At 38.7% G+C, this 11,591-nt stretch overlaps 1 protein-coding gene across 1 annotated transcript; it reads left to right on the top strand.

Moving 5' to 3' along the window:
• Positions 1-245: 245 nt before the first annotated feature.
• On the top strand, positions 246-5,828 carry LOC134189235 (uncharacterized). Its single transcript, XM_062657476.1, has 8 exons — positions 246-278; positions 351-422; positions 488-562; positions 1,230-1,508; positions 3,296-3,504; positions 3,564-3,732; positions 3,797-3,861; positions 5,459-5,828. Exons 1-8 carry the CDS (start codon positions 246-248, stop codon positions 5,646-5,648), a joined length of 1,092 nt encoding a protein of 363 aa, XP_062513460.1. The 3' UTR covers positions 5,649-5,828.
• Positions 5,829-11,591: the final 5,763 nt, after the last annotated feature.

The raw sequence follows: 11,591 nt of genomic DNA, 5'->3' as shown, positions 1-11,591 counted from the left end.
TTGTTTAGTATTGTGTATTTTGGTAACTAAAATACCTAGTAGCTGCATTCATGCAAATTATTGCTCAAATCAATTTGAAAAAAATGTTTGCTGTTTGTGTAATCGAAGTTGTGGAAATGTTTTATGTAAAGAGTACTTAGTAATACATGGTCTTTTAAAACAGAAAATCCTTACTCACTTTTTAAGTAAAAGCAAACAGTCAAACTTTTTAAATACTCACTAGTACATTATACGAGTCCTGGAAGATGTCTATGTTGACACATTTCGCCTGTTGTTTGGTGCAATTGTACGGTAGCCACCCCTATTCTCCATCCACCTGTGCATTAAATGATTTGTTTTTCCTTTCACAGACAACAGAAATACAATTCCGTAACCTGACAAGTCATTTGCAGGCTGAAAGCAAGGAACGGATCAAATTGCAGGTCAGCCTCTGGTTTGGCTAATTACAAATGAATTTCTGTTTAAGTAGATATATTTTTAACTGCAGAATGTCACCGCAGAATTGCAAAAATTTATTGTTCAACTTCAAACAGACAATCTGCTTCTCAAAGAAGTCATAGAGGTTAGTGTTATGCATATTTTATGTAGGTTTAACTCTAGAAATAAAGAAATTTATGCAATAAAGTTCCTACTAAAATTTGAAAAAAATGGACTTTGCTTACAAACTTTTTAGTATAATTTGCAAGAAATTTGTTTTAGACAAACAGAAAAAGTCGAAAATAAGACAGAGTAAATACTGACTCACGTTTCAATTTGAAGATGCGCACAACAAATTTAGTAGCGTCACACTGTTTGTGAAACGACAACAAAATAGAATAAAACATGCCCAACACTAAAAAAATTAAAGCCTGATGAGTTTAAATTATATTTAGCCTACAAGCGGAGACTATCTAAAATGAGGGCAATAGCGATTGTTTAGAAGTATTTTGACATGACAACCTACGTTTCAGCCCAACGTAGTTAGTATAAATACCTGTTCTGTTTTTGGCAATACAACATACGAGTTAAATATTTGGATTTTGTTTTAATTAATTTAAACTACGCATACCTAGACGATGCAAATGTATGATAATATTGTATCTATTATTTCATATCTATTGCGTATGCCACAATTATAATTTAACTATAATATTTAGTATTAGAAACTATTATGGTTACTAATTAAAAATGTCAGTACTGGTTTTTGCAGTAAGAAATTGCATTTAGTAAGAATGTTCTTACTTGTTTAGAGAAACAGTATCAAATCTGTGTCACTAGAAGAGGAACTGCCATTTTGCGATCAATCGAATCGTGGATTGCTTCGTGTTTTACTTGGTTCTGTAAACTCTTCCCGTATGTCAGACATGGTATTGATATGCCTCGAATTGGGAAATGGAAGTTTCTATTGGACAAAAGTAAATTATGTACCAAGAACAAGCGGCAGCAGCTGTCAAGAGTTGAAGAAATCATTAACGAACTTACCAGATGGGAATTACCTTATAAAAGACAGTCGCATGCAACTGGTAGAGGTAAGTTAGCAAAATTTTACCAATTTTGACATAATCAAGTCTTGGTAGCATTGTTTTGTACAGTGTTTGAAAAGGGCCTGAATTTATTGATAAAGTTTATGAGATCAATTTGCACTTGGAAAGTACTGTATATACTTTGATCAAACTGAGATGAAAGAAAAACATCAAGCAACAAGTTGTCAAGTGCTCAACACTAAAATATATAGACTCTTTGGTTAAAAATTTTACGGCAGGATATATAGTTTAGTTAGAACGTGTAAAACAAGTTTTTCTACGTATCACTGCCACAGCGTCACGATCCTGGCTCTTGAAGGGCAGCGTTAAAAGAGCTCCAAATGACGTGGTATGATTACCTCGGATGCAGCTGACAAAGTTTTTATGGACGACCATGTAGTTGGCTGTTTTATCGTACAATACCTGCATGACCTACCGAACGGAACAAAGAAAGAAACCGTGTATTTCTGGTGACGCATACGTTGATGGTATACTCGCTTATCGGTAAAATTGATTTTTGCCAAAATTAAAAAATAAATGTTTTGTTTTATTTTGCTAAATACTAACTGTTTTCGCCAGTTTACAGTAGTACAGTAGTTCCATCAGAAGGCTAAGAAAAGGAACGTTGGGAAAATTACAACCGACTATAGGTTTGTTAACTCATCACTTTTCTAGTTAGAGGACATGCAGTAATTGTTTTAAAGTTTGAAGTTTTATCTAAGGGATAGAGATATCAGCCCTTTCCAGACAGGAAACTTTGGTATGCAAGGATGCAAGTGGATTTGGTCCGCGTGTCGCTTCACGTGACCGATCACGACCTCTAGAATGCTCGGGTTAGGCAAATCAATCCAAAATTGCTTCTGACAAACCTTTAATTAGAGTACCTGGTCGTATCCATCTACGCAGTTTAGAGCTGCATTGACGTAGTAAGAACGACTTCATTTAATTTTTTTGTCTTCCTTGGTGCCTTTTCGTTTACCTTGGCTTATCACACTCGTCTAACCATCAGTTTTTGCGTGTATATATTGAAGCGTGTCAGTTTATGTGTCGTCGCAGTTGGGTTTTGGGTGGTTCACAGTTCTTGATTTGGCAGAGGCGGATTCAGGATCTAAGATGGGGGCGGCACAAACCGAGTTTGTGCGTGTGTTTTGTGCAATGATCATACGCAATTGGTATGATCACACGGTAATAGATCAAAGATGTTTTATTTGACCCCGCAGCCTCAAGTTTGCAAGAAGACTAAACCTACTAAAGTATGCACAATGACGTTGATAGATCAATTCACTTAGAAGAAAGTTATCAAAACGGGATGGCACGTGACTCCAGCAGTGCCCCCACTTGTACTCGCTTTGCTTTTTGGTATGCATAGCTCGCCCCTCAGTTAAGTAGGATTTGTATTTTCTAATGGGCTACAGTCAACTCAACACTAGACAGGTGAGCAATGGCGCAAGAGCTAGACTCATGCATGTTGTTAGGCTTGTTAGTCTTGCGATTAAAGCTGCCCGTATATTTCTACGGTATTTGAAACCTATTTTTCCACTTGCGTAAGTGTGCTGTCTATCCATCTAGGAGTTTGAAGTAAAAACAGAACGATTTGAAAACAAATTCTAAAAATTACAGTAAATTTTACGTACTCGAAAATTTATCGATGTAAAGTCCGTGTATTGATTTTAAAAACAGAAAATAGTTTGTATTAAAATGCTAGATCTCTTGTTATCGAATATAAATAAAATGACGTTTAGAGTAAATGGCGTTCCCAATAAAGCCCTTCTTCAAGTATGATTGATTTTTAGGTTTATTGTGATATGATGGTATCCGACGGCGGCTGGTTATTGATTGGAAAGTCATTTCAGCCCAATTTAAGAAATCTACCATCGACAAGCAACTCGATAACTTTAACTAACGGTCAGGGATGGTCAAATAGATTTGGTTCAATGATAGTCAACGATTTCCGTGTGCAATTTTCTACTTCGTCTTCAATGACTGATACCAAAGGACATTGGTAAAGAAGTTAGCTGCCGTTTGTTAGACTGCTCAACAAAGCGCCTGTAAATATTCTAGGTACTATCATTTGGCTCGTCCACGGGCTCTTGGTGAACTGTTTACAAAGGGAAGTTCAAACGGATGCATTAAAGATGGAATTACGGATATTGAATATACATTTGACATCCGCAGTGGCACAAAGTACTCCAATCATCGATGTTCAGGATTTCGAGATTCTTCTTCAGCGGTAAACGCTTTCAATTCTACTTTCGCTTAAGGTGTTTGTTATTGGTGTTAGTAACTGATTATAGGATTCACTAAACAGTTGTTTTAAAACAAGCTTATGTTCGATATCAGGAGACGACGGCTCGTTTAGGTAAGCCATAAATAATGCCCAATTTTTAACATAGTAGCAGTTGCACATGCAGCCAGATTGTACATTATCCGATAAAAGACACAAGTTTAAGAGCATCGTTTTAAATAGTTGCAAAATTTTTTTTTTAATTAAAGAGTTTTCTTTGCTGAATTTCATAATGCAAAACTTGAGCTAAGGAACTAAGGATTCAATCTGCAATCATGATTTCTTTAGGATCTACTCTACTACTAGTTTTCTCGAAAAGTGTCACTTGCAACAGCAGCATCCAGACCTGATTGGTCAAATTCATTTTTCTAGATTTATGTAGTGTAAATATACTAAAAGCCTAAATATGCTAGTATGTTTGTATAGTTTGCCTATTTGATACGTTCTAAATTACTTGAACGTGTGCATGACTGATACTTTTTAAACTGTATGTAGATCAGTTATAATAGATATTGTGCACTTCCTGATATATGACAAGTTGCTATATGATAACTGATGGTTCTGAAAAGGAAATAAATTTATGTAAACTATTCTTTCGTAGATATATATAATTCTTATATTTAAACAATTTCTAAAGCAGATCTCTATTAACGCTTTACTGGTCATGCAAAGTTTGCAGCCCATGTTGCCTTATACTTTCTCTTTTTCAATATTTAAGAAAGTAACACGAGAGTTGCCACGATGTGATATGTATAGAGTATTGTTATGACTGTGCAAAACTCACATTTTTGACAATACCTCCATCAATTCTTGCATTGTAGAATTGTAAGCTAGCAGTTTTACTATCACAACTTTGCAGCTACTGGTACTGAGAAAGATAAAGTGTATTGTGTTAAATTAATATTTTCTGCACAAGTTTCAATTAGGAAAATTTGACGTTAAACAGTTTTTACTGACACAGCAGCTTCTTTCCAGTCGTGACTTATATCTAGACGTAAACAACAGTATTTTCGCGAAAGTATGACGCAGGAAAAAGATCTGACTACGCGAGACTAAACGTGGGGCTGGCAGTTTGAAACTACCAGAATGTAAAACGGAAGGCTTAGACTTTTAGGTTACCATTACAAAACTGCCAAGCTTAATTAATCACATTATAAACCCAATGACAAGAGTTAACCTAAATCGTACAAAGTGAGCACATTGCCTTTTGTCAGGGCCCCTAAATCAACAAAGTAGGGATTATTTTCCAGTTCGAAAGAAAACTCAACTTGTTTACACATTGAGTTAATGCGATGTTTAAAACAGTGAATGACGCAACTGCTCATACTTGGTGCGTGGAGTACATGCCGCAATGTCGACTAACCAAACTGTGCTTACGGAACGTACGCTTGGCGTACGTGCGAACGCGCAAGAATCATACTTGCAGTAGACAGATTGCAAAAATTGGTTATGCATATATTTGTGCAGTCCACACAGTATTTTACATTTCAACCTCTGGAACCACTATAATTGTTAACTTCTTCAGTATGAAAACACTCTCCATTTAGAGGATTTGCTTCTAGCTTGAAACGAACGAAGCAGACTAAAGCTTTAAATGCCATACGTATATAACATTTTAGCATAAATATTACTATATTCTGAGGACTTTCATCTAAACATACTTTTCTTCTAGTTTCCACGGACAAAATGAACGGTCTGGACAAGACACATCTTCTACTGCATATTTCGGATGTGACGATGGCGTTTGCTGTGCTTGCTGGGGTGCAACTGGAGGAAAGGAGAGCTACTGCACAAACGACTGCGGTACAGCCAACGGTGGATCGAAATCCTCTAGTGGATACGCTTGGTTCTATGTGCGCTGACACAAGAAATTGGCAAAACAGATAGATGTTTTCGAGTTTGTGTGTCATGAAAAGCAAATGTGCTAACACTGCTTTGAGCAACCGTCATATAATAGAGCACTTTGCATAAACTATGTTGTTTAATTTTCTGTCAGTTTTGGATTTGCAATATTGTGTGCAAAATTCAAGCCTTTCTATACGTAGAAATCCGCGAAAGCATTCTTCCCAGAGCATTGTAAACAAACTTAAAATTTTTAAGTCATACGTTTTCGGCATTGTGCAATATTGTTGACGCCTTTGCCATAAAATATAAATAACTACAAAGTTTAGATAATTAAATAAATAGATATTTTGTATTAATGATGCCTATCATTACTTTGAGTTACATTTGTGAGTCAAACATACAGAATAGCCAGAACATTTCTCTCAGTAATAAATTGAACTGGCAACGTTGATACAAGACTTTCATACTAAAACAGTCTAATTTATATTTTCTATTGCCGACTGTAGTCAGAAGTTGACTTAATTAAGAAATTTTCCTGTTTCCAACAGCTACTGCAAGATTAGTAAAATAACGAAACTAACGAACTATATATTGACATAATTTTAAAAATGCGAAGGAGTTGAACCTCACTCTAATACAAGTTATTTTTAATCAAACCACTAGTTGCCACAGCTGCATTCGCACAACAACGTTTTGCCTAAGCCTGTCAGGAAAAGATAAACAAGAAGGCAAATTTGGGGCGTTTCACATGGACGTAGCTGTATCGCGTAATGACGCTACATTCGCGCGTGTTTCGAGGCGGCTGAAGATGAAGATGGAAAATATCCGTCCCCATTGGGAAAAATAGTTCACTTATTTTTTGTTAGTTAAACGCTCATAATGAACAGCAATTCAATCCAAAATCACTTTGCAGCATAACAAAAATCACTTATCGTATATGAGCTAATCTCGAATGTTGATATTCTGCCATAGGGTGAGTGGCAGCTACCGTACTTTTCGAATTCTAGCAAATCGGAAAAGTAACGACATGCACGTTTTGAAAAAGATTTATTACTACAGTCAAAATCTTTTATAAAATGCGCTTTTAAGACTAAAATGTCAGCAATACATCATAATTTGCGCAAGGTGTTTACAGAACCGTAAATGAACTGCCGACAAGTAGTTGTATTTAAATCACAGCAGGAACGCCGATATCTTCATCATACATTTACATGGTAGTGGATCTGACTATGAGGTCCAATTGATTTTCAATTCAACACTAAAGACCTGAGAAGAATACAAGAAATACCAAAAAGACCGAGTAGACGGCTGGAAGTTTTGAGGGTATTCATTTTTTATGTTTGGTAAAGCGATACCTTGCTCGTAGACCGACTGGAGCGACTGGATCTCAATGATGGTCGCGCTCTTCGCCGCGCAATAATCACTAAGGCCCAATTTATCTACAAGTTCTTGCTGTATTTAGAAACTAAAAAAGGTAAATTCAATTTTAGTCATTAGCCATAAGAGACAAGACCTTGAAATGTCACAAGACTTGGTGGGAATCTACTCAAAATGTATAGGGGTAACCTCACTTTAGGTTAGCAGGTTGAGTTTATGGCTGACTATCTGGCCATGTCTGTTACGCTAAAAATATGCAACGACCACAATGCTGTCCAATCATCGAGTGTTTCGTTTTTATATCATACGTAACAACGACAGACAATGGCCGGAAAGGTAATCACATGTGCGTAAAGTTCATACCAAAAGAGACTTAACCGTCTTTGCAATAATAATTATTGTCAGGCCTTGTTGAAATTAAACAACAGAACTTACATGTCTGCAAATACTAAATCGAAATTAAACGCTTTCTTCAACGGTTTACGACATTTATACGGAAATCTAACATTACGTAGACATCGTCCATTTCTAGATCCCACATAACTCTCGTTTTCTGTACTTCAACGACGACAGACGACGACAGAATATTAACGGACTACGTGTTTGCGTGAAATAACAATCATTTAGTACGCGACCATATAATAGATATACTTTACAAGTAGAAAAAATAACACCAAATAAATTCATGTAGTCTTCGCGACCATTCTACTGTGGCTTAGAGGAGCATTCCGAAGATATGCGCTAGCTCCTGGCTCCGCCTATCGCTCGCAATGAGAAATCTATACTAGCCAAGTGGGGTATCTAGGCGCTATCTCAGAGCATATCCGACAGATGTGTGTTAAGAACGTTTAAAAACTAAAAAACTGACGGGGCCGTTTCAAGAATTTCGTCTGCCAAATGAAGCGCTTTTTGCGCGCCATCAGATCACGTGAGCCTAACTGACGTAATCACGTCCCCAGAAATGGTCTTTATGTTGTTTCCGTCGCTCCAAGAACGGTGGAGAAAGTCGTACTACTTTCAGACTGTCTAGACAGACTGAACTTCTTTTCTTGCAATTTATTTCTGTCCGGCAACATTCGAGAGGATTGGCGTTTTGTGAGATTCTTTGGCGTTGAAAGGCGTGAACACTGCCGTTGATCAGCTTGCGAAGCACTGATCCTGACGCAGGAACACTTTCCGCGAACTCCCTCAATCACCGTACCTCGTTATTTCGGCTGCGCACTACGCTGCGCACTATAGTTGTCTATAGTTGTCTATAGTAAGAACACAGAAATTGTTACTCCAATTGATATCGTTTACATTAGCTTGCGCGCAGCTTCAATTAGTTCAAATTTCTAGATAGTTACATGATTATTGTAAGATACATTACATTTGAAGAAACATCGTTTGTGTTTAGCTTCCGGTTTCTATATTAACAAAATGCTGTATGTGATGTACGATTACAACGTATCGGTAAGATTAACTATATTTTGCAAAACAATTACACCTTTTCCTCTGTACGTTTTTTATCGCATGTGTCTAGTCCTCTATGTAATACAATTTGACGTTGTATAAACTGTTGTACTAGTAGTATAATATGATTTCTATGATAATCGGAAAGGAGCAAATGCAAGAACTCCAGTTAACGTGTTAGAAATTCGCTGCCGAATGTTTATATGTGTCGCTATGCCCTTCCATAATTGGCAAGTGGGGTCTTTACCCCATCCGGTCGCCCACCAACCCGGCAGGTGAGCCCAGCGGGGTACATGTTTCCTTGTAGTCCATACGGCGATCAATGGCTAGCCAATTCGATATAGATTGCAGGCATTACGGTGACCGGGAACTCGTGGACAGCACGCCTAGTGGATATCAACGACCACCAGGAAAGCACTGAACGTCATCGTCAGCGGACTGTTCGCCAGACCACAGAAACTCCCCAACGACTGAAACGAGTCATAGTCTCATGGATAAAGCTAGAGAAACATGAGAGAGAAAGACAAACAAGTTTCATAATTTACTATCGTCACTGGGTTTGAACCCCCAAACCATGGAGTGGTAACCATTGTCGCTAACCACTAAGCCACGGCGGTGATTATTATTATTATTATTATTATGTGATTGTTTAGAAAAATTATTTCCTGTGTCATACAAAATAGCTATCTCTCGTTTTCAATACACTTTAAAACGAAAGTATCAACAACGCCGACGAACAAAGTATTAGCAACACCGACAAAATGCGCTCTAAAATTCAAACGAAAATAATAGTTGTCGCGTGTTGCTGTTGATATCAATGGTAAGCAATTTGAACAAGTTAGCAAATTTTTAATTACGACACCCTAGTTTTGTAATTTTACGGCTATTCCATGGTAATGTATATGAAGGACTTATATACGTTTTGCGCATTTCGGTGGAAGCAAAACTATTGTGTAAAAACACATGTTTGCATACATACTTGATCATAACGAAGGCAGCGTACAAAGATCCTTTTGCTTGAATATTTGAGCGTTGTTTATATTGAGCAAAAACGTTGCCATCTCTAAACTTTGATATGTCTACTAAATCAGAAAAGGTCTAAACACATGCTTATTTTTCAAGTTTGCGTCAATCTAAGACTTGAAACAAAAAAGAAGCTGCTATATAGTATTTATGCTAGACGAACTATATACTGCAAACAAACAAATATTCCTCTTACGATTAATGTACACATCTAATTGTGGTTTTTTGTTTGCTGTTGATTATTTTAACTTCTAATTATTTAGTATCATCTACTGACTCAATTATTGCAGTGAATAAAGGTAAGAATATTTAATGTCACAAGTAATGTTGTGTGTGTGTGTGTGTATATATATATGCAACATTATATAGTTATAAATTACCCTAGTTTTAACAAATTTTGTTTATGTGGGAGCAAATTTTGTTTTTGACCGACTGTGACGTAGAGACATGTGACATATACGTCGGTGATTGCGATTGGTCATTGGATAGGTATCGTGTTTGACTGAGCTAGGGTAGTCTAAGAAGCGGAATTGATTCTGATTGAGTTAGATTTGACTGGGTAGCGGTAGCGAGTGGAAGTTGATTAAGATTGCGTTTAAAATATACGGCAGGGTCAACCGTTGGGGCAGTCTACGAGTCCTCTCTCGTAAGGTGCTGCGTCCGTCTTCGGGAAGTCTGCAACATTTGGGGGCCTGTCCGGGAGTGAGTCCCAGCAAGAAGAGCGAACAGCAAATCGAGGAGGAACAGAAGTGACTGCGAGGTTATTCCAGAGAATTGTAGCCGCGAGTAGCCGTGAGTGTGTAGTTGAATGGATCGTCTTATTGACGCCGGCGAGAAGCTTGGCCTGAAAGGTGAGGATTTAGAGGTGTTTGTTTCGCAGCAACAGGCGATTGAACGCGAAGAAAGCAAACTCGAACGCGAGGAGCGCCGACGCGAGCGCGAGGAGCTCCAGCGTCAAGAAGAAGCACGAAGAGCCGGTGCAGAGGAAGCTGAGCGTAGAGAAGAAGCACGGAAAAGACACGAGATGGAGATGAAGCGACTCGAATTAGAGGCGAGCGCACATGCAGTTAGAATTAGCGAGGGCGACGGCCGATGACCGAATCCCAAGGTACCGAAGCTTCCTGTATTCGCAGATGGTACGGACGAGTTAGATAACTATTTACGACGGTTTGAGAGGTTGCTACCAGTAGTGGATGGAAGGAAACAGAATGGGCATTCCTACTTGAGCGCACTGTTGACGGGCAGAGCGCTTGATATTTATTCGAGATTGTCGTATAGCGCCGCCGACGATTACAAGCAACTGAAGCAGGCGTTGCTTAAAAGGTATAATTTGACTGATGAAGGCTAAAGACTGAGATTTTGGGATGAGAGACCGGAAAGGGACGAGAGACCGTCGCAGTTCACCGCGCGCTTGCTGAACTACGTGAAGAAGTGGATGAGTCTGGCTGAAGTCGACGACACGTCGCCGGCACAAGTGCGTGACTTATTTGTGATAGGGCAGTTTCTTGAAGCTTGCCCGCAAGACTTAGCTGCATTTCTGCGAGAGATGCCGCTCAAGAGCTTGAAGGAGATGCCCGAATCCGCGGACCGATTTCTAACGGCGCGCAACAGACAACTTTACGTGACTCAACTTCGCGCAACTGGAGAAGTCAGTCTAGACAGTGGATTAGCCACGCATCGTGAAGGCGAGGTAAAGTCAGCTAAGCCATCAGGTATCCAGTGCTTTGTTTGTGGCATATATGGTCATAAAGCCATTGACTGCAGATACAAAACCAAACGGAACTGTTTCAGGTGTGGTAAGGCAGGTCATGAAGCAAGGAACTGCCGGAGCAATCCCAGGGCTGGAAATGCTACTGTTAAGTCCAACTGCGTAGTGCAAAGAAGGACAGCCTGGACTCTGCTACTGAAGCCAATGGTGTGTAAACGGGTGACCTGGAAAAATCAATTGATGATGGATGCCTACCTCTAGCAAATGGTATGAAGGTTACGCTGATAAGAAGTGCTGTGAGTGAGGAATTGTCAGTGAATGGTCCGTGTATGCCAGTGTCAGAAGGGAGCATTTGTACTTCAGGGGTACGTGTTTTGAGAGATACCGGGGGCAGTGGGAT

Source organism: Corticium candelabrum, chromosome 13, assembly GCF_963422355.1.
Source record: "Corticium candelabrum chromosome 13, ooCorCand1.1, whole genome shotgun sequence".
In the NCBI taxonomy this organism is placed as follows: domain Eukaryota; kingdom Metazoa; phylum Porifera; class Homoscleromorpha; order Homosclerophorida; family Plakinidae; genus Corticium; species Corticium candelabrum.
This window is presented reverse-complemented; position numbering and strand designations above follow the sequence as displayed.